The 22,980-nt window shown below is 47.6% G+C and overlaps 1 protein-coding gene across 2 annotated transcripts in view; it reads right to left on the reverse strand.

Moving 5' to 3' along the window:
* The window catches only part of NF1 (neurofibromin 1), a 72,818-nt gene extending 53,890 nt beyond the window's left edge, over positions 1-18,928 (reverse strand). For both annotated transcript variants that reach the window (XM_058817975.1, XM_058817974.1), the window contains exons 1-14: positions 18,717-18,928; positions 12,460-12,603; positions 11,108-11,191; positions 8,796-8,986; positions 6,479-6,585; positions 6,150-6,217; positions 5,835-5,910; positions 5,164-5,321; positions 4,472-4,645; positions 4,180-4,302; positions 3,809-3,883; positions 3,350-3,481; positions 856-990; positions 204-317 (exon numbers count right to left, since the gene is read on the reverse strand). In XM_058817975.1, the coding sequence (XP_058673958.1) occupies positions 204-317; positions 856-990; positions 3,350-3,481; positions 3,809-3,883; positions 4,180-4,302; positions 4,472-4,645; positions 5,164-5,321; positions 5,835-5,910; positions 6,150-6,217; positions 6,479-6,585; positions 8,796-8,986; positions 11,108-11,191; positions 12,460-12,603; positions 18,717-18,776 (1,641 nt within the window). In that variant the 5' untranslated portion in view covers positions 18,777-18,928. The remainder of the gene's footprint in view (positions 1-203; positions 318-855; positions 991-3,349; positions 3,482-3,808; positions 3,884-4,179; positions 4,303-4,471; positions 4,646-5,163; positions 5,322-5,834; positions 5,911-6,149; positions 6,218-6,478; positions 6,586-8,795; positions 8,987-11,107; positions 11,192-12,459; positions 12,604-18,716) is intronic.
* Between the last annotated feature and the right edge of the window lie 4,052 nt (positions 18,929-22,980).

Below are 22,980 nucleotides of genomic sequence, written 5' to 3' on the forward strand. Positions count from 1 at the left end.
GCACGAGTTCATTGTTAGTCAGTGTCAACAGCATTTCAGTTTAGTCATTACTCCACACTCATACTGCAGACGCAGAGGTTTTCCCTGGTATCTCTGTCCCAAGCCATGCTGTACACACACACACAGAGACTCTGTTTCTGCAGGAGAGGCTGTGGCAGCAGCAGTGCCCAGCCAGGGAGCCCACCCAGGGCTGTGCCCCTCACCTCCATGGCCTCCTGGGCGATGTCGGGCATGCTGGACTGCGGCACCAGCTGCACCAGCCCCGTGATCAGCTCGGCCGTGCTGCCCTGCGAGTCGGGGCCCTGCTTCCTGGGGTTCTGCACAGAAACACACAGCACAGGCTCAGCTGCAAAGCCTTCCCTGCTTGACCACGCTGCTGACAGCTCCTGCAGCACTCCTGCTGCTGAACTAGGAGGATTTGGGGATCCTTCAGAGAATCTGTTATTTTATTTTTAATCCATAACACGCCTTGCATATCATGTCTCTGACAGAACTGGAATATTTTTATATTAAACCATCACAGGCCTGAGAAAATGGAAGATCTAAGACAGTACTCATTGAAATGATGACTAATTTCCAACCTCCTTATTTTAATTTTCTTCTATTCCCCTCTCCTTCCCCCACCTTCCCCTTCAGAGTCACAGAACTTCATGCTCCCCCTCATTGTGTTGCTCTGATTCTGTAAAGTCTCTTACAGTTTCTTTTTCCTTTAAAACCACAGGACCATCATAACCAGAGAAAAAGATGAGTAGGAAGTGTCCTAGATGGTCAGGTGACCATTAATTTTTTCTCATTTAGTAGCTTCAAAAGTAAATTCCACTATGACTGAACACCATGACAGTAGGATTTACTTACACACAGCAAAAGCTTTGGATCTGCATGTATCAGTTTCACCAAGGACAACAACAAGAACTTGTAGCTTCTGGTTTCCAAATCAGTAGGTTTTTCTTTAAATTTAAGGCTTGTCATTTTCTCCTTAAATGTAAGGCTCTGATAGAAGGAAAAAGAAATGACAGTCTTCATCAGGAAAGTAGTCAAACCTAACAGTTACAATTAAATATCTTATGAAATATATTGCTTTTATCATCTATAATTTAAGAAAAAGTTTAAAAGTACACAAAACTCAAGTATAGTCACATAGCCTTCTAGTTCAAAATCCCCTCTCACAGGCAATCACTACTGTATCTTTAAAGTTCCCTTAACAATTGTTTCAGTAAGCTGCACGAAGACATAAAATTTTTTGCAAAAGAGACAAACTGTGGCGAAAGAAAAGTGGAAAAAGTACCAAAAGGAATTACTGGTTACGTCTCTGGCCTGAGACAGAAATAAAAATAAATGTTTACAACTCGTTCTGAGTACATGAGAGGGAATTCTTTCTAAAGGCAAAGTAATGTCTTTATTTTCTGCTACAGCCCCAGGCCAGATGCTTGCATGTTCACCTCAACAGCCTCTGGAAAATGAACCTTTCAATTCTAAAAGGCACACAGGGCACCACTTAAATATAAAAATCTGCCTTCAGCTGAAAAACCAGTGAACTACTTGTAAGTTTTGAACAAAAGGAGAAAGCCTTTACCATTCAAGGTAAATGATGAGCTATGACATGGTATGATTAATTTCTACAAGAAATTAGGTCTTCATGTTATTTCAATAATTAGTTATTGTGCAAATATATGGAATAAAACCTACCACATAAAGCATCTGATCAAGAAATTGATAGCCCAGTGGTAGAGGCAGCTAACTCTGTGCTAAGCCTTGGTTTGCCACAGCTCAGGGATTTCTAGGAGAGGCACGTGGCGAAAGGAAATGTGTTTCTGTGAAAGCACTTATTGCCTCCACACAATCCAAAGTACAGAGTGTCAGTGAGAAAGACAGGCCAGGCTCTGTGCAGTGCACCAAGGAACCAACAGCAGCAAGACACTGACAGACAGCACCGGACAAGGACAGACGCGGAGGAGTTCAGCATCAGTGAGTTCAGGCTGGAAATGAGGAACCAGCTCTAAAGCAGAGCAGGGGCACGGGGCAAGAGCATCGTGCTGGGCACAGAACCAACGGTGCCCTCCTGGGGGAAGGAGCTCCGCTGGCGCTGCCCGGGGCTGGCGGGCTCTGCGGTAACTATGCACAGAAAAGTCAGCGCAAGGAAGGGCTTTTCTGCGGTAGTTACGGGTCATACTTACAGCAGCAGAGGCCCAGGGCCATGCAAAGCAGGGGCTGGCGGGCGTCTGAGCACGTGGGCAACAGCGGCCAGGCAGAGGGAAAGTGAGAAGCAGAAGACAAAGCACCACCAGTCAGAGCAGGGGTATTGTCAGGGCAACTATTCTCCAACAGATGAATACACACAGGTGAAAAGCAAGTTAAACATGGAGTAGCTTTCAACCAAAAGCATTGTGCTCATTTGCTCTCCTTTGAGAAGCCCAACACGAATATTTTTATGTCTCATTTTAGGCTCTCTAAACCAACCTACCAAGACCACTTGCCACAGCAGAAGTCCTCAAGGAATGTTCAGAGGAGAATGCAGCAACACAGCTGTGTGTGGATTTACTGGAAGAATTTGGACGAACTACAAATCTGAATTTACTCAAGACTTTCTCCAAGACAGCCAAAAATATTAACTTTATTTCATAATGGCTGAAAAATCTTTTACTTTGTTGCTGTCACAAAGACCAAACAGTCAACTTGCTCAACATAAAGGAAGACAAATGAAGATGCCAATCATGGTAAAAGTATCACAGTTTTCAGTGATTGCCTTCACATACAGAATGCTTTGGTTTTTCCACATTAAGCAGGGATGGACATGTTAGCTGGCTATTCACAGAGCCAGAAAGCTTAAAATGGACAGTTAGCCAAAGAGGACAGTTAGAGGACAAATACTTGTATGTAGCCAGTTTAAAAGCACCAGGAAAACTGAGAGACATTGAACTAGGAACAGCTAACCCCCCATCACTGCAGGGCTACAGAGCACGTGTGGCTCCCTGCTGCTCTGTTCTTCCCCCTTCTGGTGTCCAGCGCAAAGCGCTGAAAAGGAGGGCAGGGCTGGGTGCCACAGGCAGGGCTGGTTGCCCTAGGGCTGGCTGCCCCAGGCAGGGCGGGTGCCCCAGGGCCAGCTGCCCCAGGTGCCCCAGGGCTGGCTGCCCCAGGCAGGGTTGGCTGCGCCAGGCAGGGCCGGCTGCCCCACGCAGGACTGGCTGCCCCACGCAGGGCCAGGTGCCCCAGGCAGGGCCAGGTGCCCCACGCAGGGCCGGCTGCCCCACGCAGGGCCGGCTGCCCCACGCAGGGCCAGGTGCCCCATGCAGGGCCGGCTGCCCCAGGCAGGGCCGGCTGCCCCAGGCAGGGCCGGCTGCCCCAGGCTTACCGGGGTCATGCGGATGGCAGGGTGCGCCCCGCAGCCCTGCATGGCGCGGTGCAGCGTGTCGCTGAACATGCTGCGCAGCTCCACGGCGTGGCAGTACACGGCGTCGATCCGCGGCCACCAGTCCAGCGCCGACTGCAAGGCAAGGGCAGCGCTGACCCTGAGCCATGGCTCTCAACCCCTCACCCCAGCCCTCGCCCCAAATTCCCTGTACATTGTACCAGTATGCCCAGTCATCCTGCATGCCCATTATCAAACCTATAACTTTAAACAGGCTGCAACTGAAGCAACGATTCCGACCTAGCTGCTCACTAAAACACTCTGCCTCCTGAACAGGCACCAACCCCGAGATGTTCTGCACTCACAAGATCTAGCCTGCCATCCAAATGGTATTTACTAAGCAGATATTGATCTGAACAGAAGCCCCAGACACTGGGCTGATGAAATACTGCCAGAACTTACGTTTGTGATGATTCGGTGGAGTGAATTTACCAGCACATAATGAAATGTTGATGGGGAATTCTGTGCCAAGCAGATCTACAATAAAAATACATAAAAGCCACTTAGGAATATCTTTGTCTTTGCCATCTTTCTTATCATCCTGAAAAACATTCTGGAGCCTTTTTATTAAATTGACAAAGCTGTCAAATCTGAACAAGAGAAGCCTAATCAGCTGTGAAAAGATTTATCAAAACATGCAGGGATTTATTACTAAGGGATATTTATACAGTTGAACTCATTTATGAGCTTCAAGCTGCTGTTAGCACAGCTTTTATAACTGACAGATTGTCAATAGTATGTAGAGAATGACTTACCATAAGCAGTGTTCTTACCTTGAAGTGTTGGTTATTGTGAGGATTTATGCGGAAGCAGGAAACCAAGCAGTCAATCATCAGGTCTACATCTGCATTCTGATTGCCTCTTGAAAAAGGTTTGCTTGGGTTAAACAGCAAATTCTATATAATTCAGAAAGATATAAATATATAAATCAGATACCATTATTATTCTTGGCTACTTTTAATACAAAACTTTCAATTGAAAACCACTGGTATTCAATTAAGAAATTCAAAATTAACTTCATTATTTCAAATTTCTTCACTGCAATTAGGAAATAGACATTCTTACCTTAAGATCTACTACCATGGACTGCACTAGCAGGAAAATGACAGAATTATCTTCCCAGTTGATGTACGTAGATGCTTTGCACAGTTTAACACAAGCAATAGCAGCACTTTCAGTCAGCTGCCTGCTCCCACTGTGTCCTGCCAGGGCCTTCCTGAGATTGTCCAGGAACAGCTTCTGCAGAATTCCAAGCAGGGATAGTTATAACCAGACACTGTGATGGCAAAAACCCACTGGATGCAGCACCCTAGAGAAATCCTGTCATTATTAAAGACATTCCCTTTGACAGAGCTGGGGCAATCAGAATGGCACAAGAGGTGGTTGTTCACTCTCAGCCCTCATGCTGCAGCCACATCAAACCCAGCACCTGTGGGGCTCACAGCCCCCTGCAGACCCCAGACCCTCAGCACAGCTGTTTGCTGCGGGTGGAGGCAGAGGAAATCACAGCACAGAGATTCAAATCTCCAAGGAAATGGAAAGTTCTGAAATAACTTTGTTTGGGACATACTATCTGTATGAATTACTGACAGTAAAAGAACGTATGTAAGGTGAGAACTTCAAAAGAGTGCATAAATTTACATATGGAATTGCAATGTGCTCTTGAAGGAGGAAAGACAAAATTAAACATCCTTGAAATACAGAATCAGCAAAACCAAGCCAACTCTAAAAACCAGAGCCAGAATTCATTCTCTTACCTTGTTCATTTTAGTTTCCTCTACCACATCCTTTGCTATATCTTGGATTATCTCTGGACACAGGACCAGGAGGATGATCTGCAGTGGCCACACTGCTGCTTTACGTTTCGTGCTTTCAGCAAAGCCATCCACTAAATCAAACAACTTCTCAGCACAATCTGCATAAAACATAAGCCCAAGTCCAATACCAGTTTTAACTATGAAGAGGTAAAGAACAGGTATAAAAGAGCAGAGGGATGGTTCCACCTACACAGAAGGAAAGTTCTGGTCTGCACAATACTGACATGCTACTGGGGATCAAATGGTCTCAACCCAGTTAAAGACATAGTTTACCTGAAAATATAAATTCTCCTCTCTTTTTCACTAGAGACAAGTAAAGGTGATGTTCTCTAAGTTTTACCCTGTATCAAGATGAAAAATATAAATTTAAAGCGTCTCCATCTTTTGGGGTTTATTTCTTTGTGTTGTGAAGCACAAAATCAATCTCATTTAAGAGGGGAGTCAGGAAAGAAAACAGACAGGAACATACTCTTGCCTGCCCTGACAAAGGCTGACAGAAATTTGTTTATTTGCAGGCTGCACAAGGAGCAAAGAGGGCACAAAATGCAAGTGAATGCATTTGGTGATATTTGAGAAACCAGCCTTGAACACTGTCATGTGTTATGCCTTACCAGCCATGTCAGTCTGGGGGGTTTGGTACAGCTTTGTGAATTCATCAGGATAGTTTTCCACCCAGTTCCAAAATGCCTGCAGATAATGGGAAACACCTTCACATTCCAGAGCTTCAACAATTTTACTGAATTACACATTTAAACAAAGAGAGGTTTTATTCTTAATTCTAATCACTCAAAATTTCTTGCAAAACATATTTGCATCAAAGGGTGGCAGCAATTTTTTATTTTATAGTAAATTACTGAATTGCAACTATTGCTAAACTAGAAGAAAGTCTACAAATAAGCAATGAAACAGAAGTACTGAACACTTACCTTCTCAAGACTGTTGATAACAGCTAACTGAGCTACTTTCTTTAGAGCTTTAAACTTGAATACAGTCTCTGTAAAGATAAAATATTTCTGCATTTAGAACAGAAACTTGTTCTAAAAACAACACAGGTTATACAAGATATTTGAAGCACAAAGCAATTTTCAAATAAATATTTTAATAGTACTTAACTACTCTTAAATACTTCAGTAAATACATGACTCCTTGGAGTAAAACAGAGCAATAAACCCTGTTTATATATCAATTGCACTGTGTCATCTCTGACTAATCAGATTAAAATAGAAATATTTCAAAACACAGGCTCAGACCATACCTTGCAAGAGTCGCTTGAGTTTTGAACAATCCACACTGATGTACTGTAAAAGTTCAATATCATGAACATCAGCATTATCTTCTGAACAAACAGTCAGTTCCTGTAATCTAAAAATACACAAAGTAAACAAACTTTTCCATCAGATCCTGCCAGACAGGTACGAACACACCTGTGAGATTATACATTTCAATAGCAGGAGAATGTTCCATCATCTCAGATGAACATTTCCAGATTTAGAAATAAAAGATCTTGCACGATTAAGACTTAATATTACAGTCTTGTGCCATCCTCATACTGAAAATGGAGCTAGAAAACCAGTGATAATCTTACAAGATGCCAGTACCTTCTGTGGATTGACTGTGCCCAAGATTTGCCTAAATGCTCCTGTTATCCACCCTCCTGTGGCAGTAACCTTGTCATCCTTTCAACTACACACTGAGGTCATGGACTCCTGACACCTTTAGGCTACTGTTGGTTCCCAGCAGGTCCTGCCCCAGATAAGACCTCAGAGTACAGCAGGGACTGAGGGTACTACTGGGTATCACCGCAGTGAGCTACAACCATTCTTGCTCCACATTTCTCTGGCCTGGGCACACAGGATGAAGTTTAATCACACCCGTTTAAACACAACAGCATCTTTTCACACTGCTGTCCCAGAGAATTTACTCAGCATCTCCCAGACACCAAGCCACTGATCACTGCAGCATCTGTTCCCACAAACTCGGAGTGCCATGGCTCCTTCCAAGGCTACAGATGTGTTTCAGACATGGAATGTGATTTCTAGTACTAGACACAAAAGCAGTTCTTCATGTCTTCAGCGCCAAGGAAACTTAACAGCCCTCGCTGGGAATGGGAAGGTCCCCACTGCTGTGCTTTTCATGCCAAAAATCCCCCAGCTGCTGTGCAAGGCCCAGAAATATGCCTAAACAGGAAACCCAGGTCAGGGATCAGCAGTGCTGACTGGCAGCAGGCTGACCCCTGTGGAGACCAGCAACAATCGGTCAAACATTTAACTGTTGCTGTACAAGCCATCTGCAAGGGAAAACAGGTTAGGGGAAAAGCATTCTGCTCCAGCTCAAAGGGATGCTGAGGGGGGCTCTGGAGCAGGGGAACAAACCATGCTACAGGCATACAAATTCACACAGATCCAGCCACTAGAATCAAGGATTCTCAAAAAGTTTCAACCAAAAAATGCTTCCAATAGAAGGAGCAAAAGAAATTGTTTCCATTTCCATAAGCAACAAAACACTATCAACCTACAGAATAAAACAACATTCCCCATGCTAGCTGCCAAGTCTATGTTCTTGAAATGAAGTTATTAAAGGTTCTGTAACAACTTAGAAAATACTTTAAATTTCAAATTACTCAATCATTTTAGACTGAATTCTAAAACACAAACATTTTCCAAAGAAATATATAAACATATGAGGAAAATATAAATCTTTGTTTCAATTAAATTGGCTCGCTCATTGCTATGTGACCATGTAAGGCTGCCCAAGCTCCATTTCTAATAATTCAAGAATGATGTCAACTGTAACACTGTGTGACAAGAGCTAAGCCACTTCAAGCACCTTTCAAAAATATCAAAGTACTTCAGTAATAAAAAGCTTAGCACACCACTCTAGTGGACTGACAAATGCTGAAGCATCAGAAGGATCTGGAACAGAGCAAAAAGAGACAATAGATGGAAATTTTGGGCCTGTCTCCCTTCTTACTTAGAAAAGCAGAAAATCCAGTTATTTTTACAGTAGATGTGCTATGAAACTCAAATCAGAAGACAAATGGGTCTTTTCCAACAAGTAACAAACAACCCAGCTGTTTGTCCCCTTCAGGCATAAGACAGATTTAACATAAGAGCTTCCTAGCAGGAAAACAATCAGCAGAGTTGTGGACAATCACCAGTTTTCACTCCAAATTTGTAAGTAAATGGATACAACCATTAGCTTCGGCATTCTTTTTTTTTTCCAAGACACCTTGCATCCACAATAACTTACTCAACTTCTGCTGCATTATCTTCACTCACCATTTTCAGTGGTACTTTTGAAAGCAGATTAAAAAAAGCAATAAATGCAGCCGGCAGTAACCCAGGATGGGGTTGAAATGGGTTCATTTCATAACCTGAAACCCAAGTAAACCTTTTACTCTGCCCAGTGAAAGGTTGAGGGCATTCCACTTAAGAACTACCCCATTAAAGAGTATTTAAAGCATCGGATCCTCTGAAAGCTGGTGGCAGACAGAGGCTGCAGGCACAGTGCAGACGCTGTCCCTCCCCAGGGGGCTGCCTGCACACAGCAGTGCAGATGCCAGCAGTCCGTACCTGGTGGAGATGCGGCTGAAGACGGCGTTGAAGTTGTTGCAGCTGAGCGAGAAGAGCACGCCCGAGGCGGAGCTGCGCAGCTCGGCCGCGTGCTGGTTGCCCTCGCGGTAGGTGTGGATGAAGTGGCAGATCTCGGGCAGCAGCTGCTTCACCAGCATGGTCTCGTCCAGGCGCATGGTGTCCTTCGGTTGCTGCGGGCAGACAGCGTCCCCTGAGCTCTGCTCGGGAGGCAAAGCCTGGATCCACCTCCCGACCTGCACAGAGAGGCTCCTGCCCCAGCACGGCCAAACCACCCCACAGCTCCAGCCTAGGACACCAGGCTGATGGATGCCACTGAGCAGCCCCAGGCTGATGGATGCCACTGGGCCCCAGGCTGATGGATCCCACTGAGCACCAGGCTGATGGATCCCACTGGGCCCCAGGCTGATGGATCCCACTGGGCCCCAGGCTGACGGATCCCACTGAGCAGCACCAGGCTGATGGATGCCACTGGGCCCCAGGCTGATGGATCCCATTGAACACCAGGCTGATGGATCCCATTGAACACCAGGCTGATGGATGCCACTGAGCAGCACCAGGCTGATGGATCCCACTGAGCCCCAGGCTGATGGATCCCACTGAGCCCCAGGCTGATGGATCCCATTGAACACCAGGCTGATGGATCCCACTGAGCCCCAGGCTGATGGATCCCACTGAGCCCCAGGCTGATGGATCCCATTGAACACCAGGCTGATGGATGCCACTGGGCCCCAGGCTGATGGATCCCACTGGGCCCCAGGCTGATGGATCCCACTGGGCCCCAGGCTGATGGATCCCACTGGGCCCCAGGCAAACATCAAACCAGGTTCTGCAGCAATACATGCTTTGCCCTGATGAACGTGCCCTGCTGCTCTGGGTGAGGATCAGAACAGCACTGCCTGCCTCGGCTCCCCCTGAGGGCTAAAGAGCAAAGCCCACCCTCACTTCCCTTGGGGTAGGGGCTTGCTGGCCATATTCTGACAGTGAGTATTTTATATTAAAAATGAACAAAAAAGAGGTGCTTCTCCCTCGTTCCTTCTGGGAATTGCTCTATATGAGTCAAAAACAGCTTAATTTCCCTGCAAAAGAAAAATCTAATTTTTGCCAGTTTGCACAGTGTGAGACATAAGGAAACTATTTACAGAAGAATTCAAAGTGAAACTTTGCTCTACTAAGAGCAAGTTTTAACAGAAGGGTCAGCACTAAAGCTTTCTAAAATTCTACCAATGAGTTTTCCATAGGGAATTGGGAAGTTTCAGAGACTCCCATTTAGTTGACCTGCGTCCTGTTGCCATGAGAACTTGATGAAACATTGAGCAAGAAATCCATCTGAAGATACCACAGAACACAACATGCTTTGTACAGAGCTTTGGCTCACTCTGATTTAACATATTCTGCCTCAAACTGCTCTCATTTCAAGTGACAGAGCAAGAAAGATTCAGCACAATTTTAGGCTATTTAAATATGATGATCTATATGGAAAACCACTGTTTCAAATATTATGCATAGTAGAAATATTTAAAAATAACCAAATTCTGAAGATAAAATTCTGGTTCTTTGACTCAAACTGTTCTTTTGACTCAACACATCAAAGACAAAAAGTGCTAAAAAGGGGTGCTTTCCTCAGCTGTAAAAGCTGGAAATCGAATACAGCTTAAAAATAAAATCTGTTCTTGTTAAAAGAATAAACCACTGCAAATCTCACTCTCAGTGAAGTTTGGCTTTGCAATTGCAGCTCGGCACAGTAAGCTGTACAAGCAGCAGCACTCTCCTCCCAAAGGGACCAGCAAACTGCCTCGCAGCAGCTCTGACTGGAAAGCTCAGGCCTGCACTCCCAGTGGAGATTTGGACATGGTTAACTAATGTAATCTAGGAAACACCTGCAGAAATCATCTCTAGAGTAGTGGCAGCAAAGTTTCTGCTCTGTATAAAAGCACATGGAAAATTACTTCAACAAATGAAAGTTTTAAGACATTTTAAAAAAACTCAGCCCTGTATACAGAGAACTAAGTAGCACAAAATGAAAAGCTTGTACTGAATCCTCTGTTACTTTTAACAGGAAAAAGGACCACTAATTTTAGGCAATGTAAAGCACCCTCCAAATCATTAATGCATCAGTTACATCAACTACTTGCATTTATAGGAAGTTTTAGTGTTTTTAAATTGCATTAATCCTATTTTGCTCTAAATCTGATGAGTTTTTAGTACCAGTAACAACAGATACACAAGCATTTGACCTGTATTCTCCAACCCACTGGATTCCAAGTTAGAATTACTTAAGCAAGCCTACTCACCCCTGCCAGACATTTTTCCAGTGTATCCAAGATAATCAGCTGAGATAGATATAAATTCTTTTCAGCAGTTTCTCCAAATATTCTCTAGAAGAAGAATGGATTCATCTGAGACACAGATCTTTGACTTGTGATGTAATGAAAGGGAAGCAGCAAAGTGGCACAGTAAATCATGGCTCCATTACTGCTCTGGTTTGGAGTTTAGACATAAAGCCAGCAAAAGTCAAATTAAAATAGGAAGTAAAACCTTATCACTAAAGAAATATCTTTGTCCAGTCTGCAATGCCAAAAGCAATAAGGAACCAACAGCCCCAGCAAAGTAAGAGTGGAGGTGCCCTGCAGCCCCTCCCCTCCCCTAGGCCCACTGGCTGCTCAGAAGTGTGGGTTCACCTTTCAGAACCTATTTTGGTATCAATCAGTGCTGACTCCTTTGCAGCTCTGTACAGGATGCCCCACTGCAGACACAGGCAGGGTTCCCTGGGGTGCTCCAGCCTCCACCCAGCCCTGTGCCTAGAACAGGCACTGCCTCCAGCAACATTGAAAGAGCAAAATACAGCAGGAAAGACTCAACCAAAACCACAGACAGAGCACCTGTCAGAGCCACCCAGAGAAGTTTACCTTACCCCAGGGCAGGGGTGGCTCACCTCAGCCCAGGTTTCAGCTGACACTCTTTCTGAGTGCTATGACTGAGTGTCTCTTGGCCTGGTCTGTTCCAGCCACAGAAACCCTCCCCAGTTATTGCTGATTGCCACAGAAGCTCACACCACCACATGTGACAAACATTCAGACTTGCTCCTCAGGGCAAACCTTTTAATTGACACTTTCAGCTAGGTCTTTCCTCTCAAAATCTGTGTATCACATAGAGAAATGTCTTTAAACTGTACTGTTTTCTCATTTATTAGCCAATCACCTTGCACATCAACATGCTCCCTCATGCCTGTAGAGTTTAATTAAAATAAATTCTCTCTCCAAAGGGATTACAGCTAGCTTTAAGCAGCCTAAAATCCCTAGCAGCAGGGCAACCTATTTTCTCATTTTATCAGTCCTCTGCAGTTCCAGCAGATGCACATCCCTGTACAACTGACAGCCAAGGGCTCACTCTAAATAATGTCTCTAAAATCATAAAGAAAGCACTGCCAGAGCCTGGCCAGTTCTGTTACCTGTCTGGGGAGATTCCAAATGATCCCAAATTACATTGATTCAGAACTCAATGAACTAAACTTTTCTCATGGCAAAGGTTCTGACTGAAACTCTTCTGGTTGTTAAAAAACACATCTATTTTATATATACACAGACACGCAGTGAAACACCTAAGCAGCCTGGAAAATTCAAATAGCTCAAGTTAGAAAACTTACCATGTTATTAACATTTTTTAATATATTGGTGAGACCGCTGATGACCAGGGAAAACTTGTACTTGGAAATGTTGATGAGACATTCCTTGTTGTGCTCCGTGCTGACTTTGGTGTGGGTATTCTGCTGGCAAGCCTTTATTGGAAGCTACAAGAGAGAACTGTTATAAGCTTTTTCACACTGAAATTCACAGCTTTAAAGATGGGTTAAAAACTTGAGACACACCAGAAACCACCTTGAAAAACATTCAACAAGAGATAACAGCAAACACATTATTTCATCTTCTCTACATTCATCTTTCCATTAGTTATCTATAAAACAAAACACTTAAGCTCACCTGTTCCTTTTTCTGAACTGAAACTAAACCTCTATTTTGTGATAAATTTTCTACAACCTGGATGTCAAAGCAATCAAAAGGAGCAGAAAAAATATAAGACAGAATTATAAGAAAAGAGCCTTTATTTTAAAAATGGGCTTAATAAAGACCAAAAAGCTTCCAAGAAGAAAATGCATCTTGGGACCTGAGGGGAGGGAAACCCCAGAAGGTTCCAGAGCAGGTGAGCTGGAAGGCAGCAGCTGCTCCATGTGTGTCCCCTGCTCTGTCACAGGGCAGGACTGGCCAAGGAGGAGCCAGTGCTGGCCCTGCAGCCCCCATGGACATGGTACCTTTGGGGTCCCCCACAAACACCCCCAGTGCTGAATCTCAGCCTCAAACACGCTTGGAGCACCCGTGAGCCACACATTACCTGTCCCTGCCCATCAGCCAGTGGTAAGAACTAGACCTGAAATCCATCTCTGCCCAGAAAGAGAAGATTCAGAGCCACTGCACGGCCTGAGATGTTCCTGCTGCTGTGTGAACACTGGGTACTTTGTTTCCTCTGCACCCAAATTCTTCAGGGGTCACAAACAAGTCACTTCCCAGGCACACACCCACTCCCCCTGCCTGCTCCCAGCCGCCACTCTTCTGAAACAATCCCTTTACTCAGGATTTATATTTTTTAAAGCAAACTAATACAGGAACATTTATGCCATTTGTATTTGAAAGTGCGACTTTGGAATTCCCTATCCATAGGAGCTTGAATTGCCACTAAAAGTTTTAACCAATTTTGACCAGAATTGTGAACAAAGGTGTATTCTGAAAGAGAGCAATAGCTCAATGGAAAGGCCATGTGTAATATTTGTGCATTAGAAAAGATTATCGGAGAGAGAGAGAATTTAAGAGAGGGTAAAAGAAGGATTCCAAGGAATTACAACCAGCTTTACAGCAGCAAAGTGCCTTAGGAGGCCCCTGCCAGGCTGGGGGCTCTGGGAGGGCACCCTCCCCACTGCCCCCCTGCAGCCACCCGGCCCCACCTTCTGCTGGGGAAGGTCCAAATGCCCAGAATGAAAGTGCAAGATGAATGGCACTGAAGAGCCCCAGCCTGGAGCACCTTTGTCCAGCAGCTGTGAATGCAGTGTGCCTGAGCCAGCCTGTCCCCTGGGAGGGAAACGGGCACTGACACACCGTCCTGCTCTGATGCCATGGGTGACTCCCTCTCTGTATGTGCTGAGCTTTGGTGTGGGTTCAAGGTCAATTCTTCTGTACCATGGACTAGGATCCCTATGGACATGGCTGGGTCTTTCCTAAGAGAATGGCTGACTGTCAATGAATCTGTGACTCCTGGCAGCTTGGGCTGCAGGGCTTCACAGCAGCGTGAGGCGCTCCAGTGTGCTCCCTTACCCCTGGAAAAGCAGAATAAACAGCATTTATGACTCAAGCTTTGTTTTCACTGTCCGATGTTATTTCTACAATACATTTCTGGAAGTCATTGGAGGATGATAGATACATTTAATTTAAAATTTCACTATTGCTAGTACTTTTTATTTGAATTTTGAAGTCTCTGTGCTGACAGCAGCAGCAAAGCTCAATACCCCTGAGTGCTAAAACACTTGAGAAGAGCTTCTCAAAGAAACTGTGTCATAGATCTAGTTCTGTGTGCTCCCATGCCAGAGAAACATCACATTACACGCTTCTGGAGCTTCCTGCCACAACAGCCACTACAACAAGGTCACCTAGAAGTAAAACTACTTTTTATACTATCATTTAAAAAAGGAAACTATACAAAAAGGAAATATTAGCACTGTTATTTGGGGGGTTTTTATTACTTGGCTCTTTTCTTTGTGCACTCTGACATGCTGGAACATTTTATTTCCCCTCACAGAATGCAGAGACAGTGGTGAGCAACTAGAGAGAATCTATTTTATTTCTCTACAAATATCCATTAATCTAAACATTGGGGGTGGGAGAAAGCTGAAATTTAACTTTCATTGACTTTTGATTCTCTAGTCTGATGCAAGAAGGTCCAATCTTTTGTTATATGAAGATGGACATTGGTTTGGAACCATGATCGCTGACAGGCCTGAGTGTCTCTAAGTTGGGCACTCAGGCTGTTGAGAAAAACTACACTGAGCCATGGGTTTTGCTTTATCACTTGTAATTAATGAACACAAAGTTAAATCAACTCTAGTTAGTTGGTACTTCATAGTCTGGAGAAACACACAATATCTAGGAAAAAATCCCTACTGCTATCCTTAACAGACCCAAAATCCGCCTCAGTTCACCCTTCCAAACAATCTCTTGGAACTTTTCAGCAGAACATAATACACACACGTACTGGTGACAGAAAATCCCCACAGCAGCACCCCTCCTCAGCATCAGCACTGTCAGAACCAGACACAAATCTCTCTAAATCAACAGGCACCTTCCCCCCTTCATCAACACACACCTGCTAATGAGGCACTATCCCTGAAAAGAACCTCACAGCCCAGCCTTCCCAAGTTTCAAAACTTTCAGAAGATTTTATATATGATGCTCTAAAGATAAAGCATTGTCAGAAAGTGAACTGGAAGTCGGTGCTGTGACCAATCCTGTATTTCCCCATCCTGCCAACACAAACACTGTGCCAGGTGAGGAAGGGCCATGGCTCACCTGGACACTTTGAGCAGCTCCCCATGCAGCCAGGGCACACCTGTGGCACTGGGCATCTCCCTGCTGTGCCTGGGCAGAGCAGCGCCTCAGTGCAGATGCCCTGCACACACCCTGAGAGCCAGCACAGCAGAGCCACGGCAGGCAGTGCTCTAGGAAGATGGAACAGCACGCCTTGTGCCGCAGGCAGGGCTCCAGCCTGGCTCAGCCCCAGCCCTTGGGGCATTCTGCCCCACACACAGCAGCTGAGCCCGGCCCAGCCTCACCTCCCGGCACAGGGCAGCCCTGGGGGCACAGCCAGCACAGCACAGCACAGCAAACATCTCACACTACACCCCATTACTACCAGGGATGGCCTAACAAGGCAGGAGGAAAACCACAGCTGGTACCTGCAACCACTGCCTTTTCAGGTCTCTGATTCTGCACAGATTTCAAACACTGTGGAGAAAAATCAACAGGAGGAGGGAATATTTGCTTTAATTCAATACCTTTTAATTAAAGGGAAAATGGAACATTACTACTGACTTCCAGTTTTTATGCACTTAACTGACAGCCATCACACCTCATGAACTGCAAATGGGAAGCCTAAACCAAAACCCACATAACAGAAGTCTTCTTTCTTTAAAGCATATCAGAATCACAGAACCACAGATGATTAATGGTGGAAGAGACCTCTGAGATGGCTGAGTCCAACCTTGTGATTGATCCCCACCTTGTCACAGCCCAGAGCACTGAGTGCCACATCCAGTCATTCCTTGAACACTTCCAGGGATGGGCATCCCACCACAATAACCACTTACATGGCCACAAGTTTATAAAGGATTTATAGTTTTTATTACATCTGATAGTTTTAAACCAATCTAGATATAAATGGTTTGGGCAGTCAGACTCCTCCAACTGTGCTCACAACTACTCAGTGCAGTGCCAGCCCTCCTGTGATTTCACATTGTAACACACTTCAAGCACTAGGAAAACACAAAACATAAAACTGGAAGTGAGTATTTCCATAGGAAAAACAGAGAGAATTTTATTTTCCAAAGCTCTGACTATGTCTGAAATCACAGGGAATTCCATGAATTTCCAGGCTCTTTGTGCTCCCGCAGTCTAATTTTATCCTGTTCACCCCAAGTTTTGAAAAATGCAGTAACTAGTACTAGAAACTAGTACTAGTACTAAGGGCAGGCCCTGCTGAGAGGTGTCCCCACGCTCTCTGTCAGCGTGGTCTGGTCCCACAGGTCTCACCTGCTGCAGGTGAGGGCTCAGTGGAGCACAGGGCAGGACTGGCAGGAGCTCCAGGATTTATTCTGTGAGCCAGGCACTGGTTAATTCACAAAACTCTGCCTGCCAGTCACTGCAGGCCCACAGAATTGTACACACAAAAGCACATTTCGGTTAAAGCAGCATTTTTAACAATAAACAAGGGGAGACCAGAGCAGACTGGTTTGCCCTGATTTCCCTTGTTTTCAATACCGATTAGCATCCTCTCAGCTTGCTGCTTCATCTTTCCTAAAATGAATTCAAGCACTCAGCAAATGAATGAAAAGCCTGTCTACATCTGTAAATCGGGAGGAAAGATGGTTACACTTTCCTTCTTCGCAAAGGAAGGAAGAAACCCTGGAAAAGTTTGTCTTCTCCTGGGCAGGAAAACCAAAACACAACGGAGCTGAGCTGCCCCTCTCCCCCTCCTCACTCAAACCCACTCTGGCATGCCAAGCTGCTCCTGGTGCTGAACCCACAGGTCCTGCATTCAGGCGCACACAGGATGCAAACCCTCACAGCTGCATGAACCACTGAAATAATCTGCATATATTCAGTGTATTTTGATAAGACAGCACAACTGTGACTGACAACGATGCACTTGATGCATATTATCACTGTAACTCCACTATTTCAGCATCTCAGCTTTCTTACTACCCAGAGAGGACTCCTCCCCTACATTATCCATAACCATGCCACAAAAAGTACAGAAAAATAATTCTGTTCTAAGTTTGTAACTCCTAATAGATGCTGGCAAGCCCAATTCCACAATAAACACAACAAAGAAGAGGAGAAAGCCCAGCTCCTTTAAACACCAGTACATCAGGAAATATTTTCTTGCATTATTAAGAACATAATGAATCCTATGTTTTCTAAGCTTATGGAAAAAATGATCTATGACTCAAGGAGGAGAATAAGGTAACTATGCAAATGTGTCTATAATATATTGCAAAAATTTGCCTCATTGTAATGTCAAAAGATAAAGTTTGATATTTTCCTCTTCAAAATAAACTTCATATAAATGTGAAAAGAAACAGCTTGTTTTTCTTGCACCAGGCCACATCTTTCTGCAGGGTGCTGAAGCCCCGCAGCACTGGACAGATGCAGCACAGAACAAGGCTCAGCCTGGAGGAACAGCTCCACGTTTTTGATGGATTTACAGCAAGCAGGGTCTCACAGAGCTGGGACTCCTGTGACACAAGGGCTGCACTCGCAGTGTGGCAAAATGAGACAAACACCACAGGAACTGATCACTGAGCCTCAGGGGAGCTACCGGAGTCAGGAAAGCACCTTGGGAGCAGGGAAGGAGTGTAAGCTCCGAGCTTAGCCCCACGGGGAGTCACCCACCTAATCCCGGTAAGCAGTTCCTGCTGGTGGATCAGAGAAATGTAAAGCCTAAGGCCAACAAATCCCTCTTCCTTCCATTCAGAAAATCCTTCTCGGAACTACTAGCGCTGACTTTGCAAGGAGATGTAAATATCCATCCCTGCAATGGAAACCAGGGGCCGGAACCCCCTCGTGACGCCTCAGGGGCTGGGGCTGCACACCGACATCCTACGGCACCGGGGGCACGGGCAGCGCCTCCAGCGCTCCTAACCCCGCTCTGAGGCCGGCTCCCCTCGGGAGAGGCAGATGATGCAAAGCAAGGACGCGAATTTCACAGCACTGTCCACGGAGAGCAGGGACACTCCGGGAGAGGCGGGGGAGCAGCGGCGAGGGGAGCCAGGCCCCTCCTCAGGGCCGCTGCCGGCACAAGGACGGATGCGCCGCACCTGGAGCGGCTGGCCCGACGGCGGCGGGACCCCGAGCGGCGGGAGCGCCGGGCTGCGAGGGGCTGCGAGGGCAGCGCGGCCCCGCCTCGGGCCCGCCCGGCACAAAGGGCGCCGGGGCCCCGGGCCTCGGCCCCGGCACGGGCGGGGGGCGGCAGGAGCGGCGCTGCCACGGCCGCCCCATCCCGGGGAGCGGGACCGCTCCCCCGCCGCGCGCCCCCGGCCCTCCCCGCGGCCCGGGGAGGGGGACGCGCCGCCGCCCCCGCTACCTGCTCGTCGAAGCGGTTCACCACGGCCTGCACCCACTCCACGGGCTTGTGCGCCGCCATGTCCCGCCGCCGCCGCCCGCCCGGGGAGTGGCGGGTGCGCGCGGGCGGTGCCGGTGTCGCGGGCCCTCAGCGCGCGGGGCCCGCCATGACACCTCACCGGAAGCGGGAGCGCGCGCCGCCCCCGCCGCCGCGCCCGCCGCGCCAGGGGCACACCGAGCCCCGCACTGCGCCTGCGCGGCGCCCCCGCCCGCGCTCGCCAGCTCCTGCGCGGCGCCTGCGCAGGGGAGGGGCTGGGCGGGAGCAGGGCGGGGCCCGACGAGGGCGGGGTCGGTTGGGGCGGGGCCTGGCGGGGCGGGGCCGCCGTGGGCGGGGCCGGAGGAGGCATGGCGGCGGCCTGGGGAGCGGGACGGACACACCGCCCTGGGGAACGGGCACAACGGACACACCGCCCTGGAGAACGGGCACAACGGACACACCGCCCTGCGGGACAGACACACCGCCCTGGGGAACGGGCACAACGGACACACCGCCCTGCGGGACGGACACACCGCCCGGGGGAACGGGCACAACGGACACACCGCCCTGCGGGAGGGACACACCGTCCTGGGGGACGGGCACGCCGCCCTGCGGGAGGGACACACGCCGCCCTGCGGGACCGACACACCGCCCTGGGGACACAGCGTGCCCCTCCCCGCGGCGCTCCGGTGCGCGCCCCTGCCGGAGCGAGGCCGCTCCCCTCAGACCGCACCTCGGCTGGGGCCGTGTTCCCCCTGCGGGGCCATCTCCGAGCGCTGTGCGTGACACATCCCCCGCAGGTTCGCTGGCTCTGGGATGCACAGCTGTATCTTACCTTCCAACATAAACCCGGGTATTTCCATAAATTCACTTATTCTGTCACGTTCCGAGTCTTCACTCTGGCACTAACTGCAGATCCGAGCCTGGTCCCACCAGCCCCTGCCAGCTCTTTACTCGGTGACTCAGAAAAGGAGGATGCACACAAATAAACATCCACTTCCACTTTCCTTCTTGGGAATGTTAATTTGTTTTCCTTCTGTGTAGACAGAAGCACAAAATAATGTTCTTTCATACCAGAGTCACGTTGAAATTCTGATGATATGAATAAAGACGCAGCTTGAGGTGAGGGCTCTGGAACAGTGGATTTAAAATTGGCAGAAGAACTGGAGAATCAAACGAAATTTCTGTCCCCCCCACTCAGTCAGGGCCTTGATGTGACTCAGAGACTCTTGCTGTTATCACAGCACACAGGAATTATTACCAGCAACAGCAATATCAAATTTATCCTGAGTTAACTTTCCCTGTAAATAATGAGCAATAAAAATCCTGTAATTTGGATTTACAGGACAAGCAGTTCCATTGCATTCCAGCATCAAATCCAGGAATCTGGGTGACAGCAAATTTTTGAAGAGCAGATGTTTTATAAAAAGACAAAAATCAATTGCAAATATTTAATTTAAGGAAAAAACCCAATTAATTGGTTGAAGAATAAGGCTTTGTCCCAGGGAGTAGTGCAAAGGCAGAGAACACAAAACACCGACACCGAAGGTGCAGAGATGAACACAAAACCCCAAGGGTTCAGTGGAGCAGAGCCCTTCCCCAGCAAGGTTTATTAATTCACATTAAACTGAGGGCTGGGTCTCCCTGCTGGGGCAGAGCCGACCCCACTGGGCCCCTGGGCACGTCTCCTTTTCCAGCTGCTTCTGATTTGAGCCCTCAGTGTCCCACAGCAGCCAGGCTGGAATTATCTCCACTGAAGGCAATCCAGCCAAATCTTCACAGGGATCTCTGCGTTCTGCCAAAATCTAAACAATAATAATTCGTGTAGGGGCAGGAAAGGGCTTCAGCTGACTGATATGGTTATGAAAAACATGTCCCTAAATGCCAGAAAGAAATCAGGGTGATATGATTAGATAAGAGAGAAGCATCCTGGGAACTCCTGACTGAGGTAGAAAAGGACAGGCTATTTCTTCCCTTCAAAACGTACCAAACAAAACAAACACTGTTTCTTCCTGCTTCTGGCAGTGCTTTTCCCATTGTAAATCTAAAAGCAAACAAGATTTGCTGCAGTATTCCCAGATTTTAGACACAGGGGGAGAACGGCAATGTTGGAAATTCTCATAGTGTTCCCCCAAACTCCATGAAAAATTCCAGCCAGTACTGGAGACCCATTCTGCTGTCCCCAAAGCCCCACAACAGCTGTTCTATTGATTTTTGTGCCAGAGCCCCCCTGATTGTGCCCTCCCCAGGCAGAGACAGGACAGTCTGTGACTGCCAGCTGGGAATTGTTGGAGAATGAGCCTTTCCAAGTTCCCCAGCTCCTGAGAACTCTGAGGGATGGCACCATTTCTTCTGCAGCTCTTCACAAACTCCCGCTTGTGGATTTTTAAGGACACTTTAGCAAGAGCTTTTTTATGCACTTCCTTAAGCTTCCATGTGAACTAAAATAAGGAATTGCAGCCTAAGGCATCCACAGAGTGTTGTCAGGTTCTGCTGTGAATGCCAATGGCTTTTCCTCACTGAGACTCTCCCAGAGTGGCTGTCAGAGTGGCACTAGTGGTAGGAGTCTCTTGGCACAGGGAAGTCCCTGCCATGTCTCCATTCCCCCTCAGCAGAGGTTTAGAGCCTGCGCAGCCAAGCCATAAAGTGTGAGTTGGAAATTTATCCACGTGGGAAGAGTCCCCCTTGTGAAATTTCCAGCCACGGATGCTTTCAATCCAGCCAAAAACGCCCCTTGAATCACTTCCTTGGAGGTATTCTGGCACTTCTGCTTTTTGCCTGAGCTAGAGGGTGAGGAGGCAGAGGAGAAGATCGAGGCATGCATGGGAAATGACCTGGCCAGGCCTGCAGGAAAACCTCAGGGAGCTCTCAGCTCACCCTTTGTCCTTGCTGGGAGTGAAGGTGCTGATCCTGTGTCACAGATACCATCAGTTAACAGCCCCACCTCCAATAAAGTCCCCTTCAAAGGCAGAAGCTCTGCAGCATTTCCTTCCTTTCTGCTGCATTTACCCTTTCAGATTCAGTTAATTTCATGAACATCACCCACACTGTACCCAGGAGATCTGAGCCTCTCTGGCATATACCTGAACTGGCTCTTGGAGGTGACACTTGGCTTCTTGCCAGAGAATATAGAATTTTTCCTTTCTCACATCTTCTGCTTTCCTTATTTTGTGTTTTTACTCAAATTATTTATTAACCTTTTTTCCTTCTGACTTCCTGAAGGCTGTTTCATCCTTTGATTTTTTTCTCTCCATTCCTTCCCATCCCAGTTTCTCATTTTTACTGGCATTTTCCAAACACTGCAGCAGTGGCTCAAACATGCAGAGTGATACTTTTCAATTTCTATTTATCTGCTTTGGTCCAGAAAGCTCTGCTCTGGAAGCATCCCTCTGTAAGGCACAGGTTTGATACCATTCCTGATGGACGGGGTATCACTGGGGGGGAACCGGGCCAAATCTGCCATCCAAAAATATTTCCTGTTCTTGAGAGAAGCCAAACAAACCAACCTGAGTAAAGGAGGAAGGAAGGGAGGATGGAAAGGATCTGCCAGGTTTTAGTCAGAGGTGATTTAATCTTCCTAGCTCCAAAGCCCTCGAACCCCGCAAATTTAAGGCGGAGCGGGCAGGTCCCGAGCAGAGCCCGGGGCAGGTCCCGAGCAGAACCGGGGCAGGTCCCGAGCAGAACCGGGGCAGGTCCCGAGCAGAGCCCGGGGCAGGTTCCGAGCAGAACCCGGGCAGGTCCCGAGCAGAACCGGGGCAGGTCCCGAGCAGAGCCCGGGGCAGGTTCCGAGCAGAACCGGGGCAGGTCCCGAGCAGAGCCCGGGGCAGGTTCCGAGCAGAACCCGGGCAGGTCCCGAGCAGAACCCGGGGCAGGTCCCGAGCAGAACCCGGGCAGGTCCCGAGCAGAACCCGGGCAGGTCCCGAGCAGAGCTGCCGCCCCGGGACAGCCGGGACGGCCCGGAGGGAGCTCCCCGCCGTTCGTCCATCAGAGGGCATTAGAGGCCGCTGAAATACCTCGGGTCCGGGCTGCCTGCCGGCTGTGAGCTCCTGTTCCGCCGTGAGCTGCGTCACGGACTCACCCCGCACCCGTGGATATACAGCAAAACGCGAAGAAACCTTTTCATTAGAGCAAACCACGGGTTTTCCTTTGTGTTCTCTGCTTCCCAGTTCCTCCCTGACGGCGACAGGATCTGTTGAACAAGAGCAGTGTCAGCAAATGATCTGACTATTAGGGATTCTGTAAAAAACAC

The sequence above is a fragment of the Ammospiza caudacuta genome, chromosome 20 (genome assembly GCF_027887145.1).
Source record: "Ammospiza caudacuta isolate bAmmCau1 chromosome 20, bAmmCau1.pri, whole genome shotgun sequence".
NCBI lineage: Eukaryota > Metazoa > Chordata > Aves > Passeriformes > Passerellidae > Ammospiza > Ammospiza caudacuta.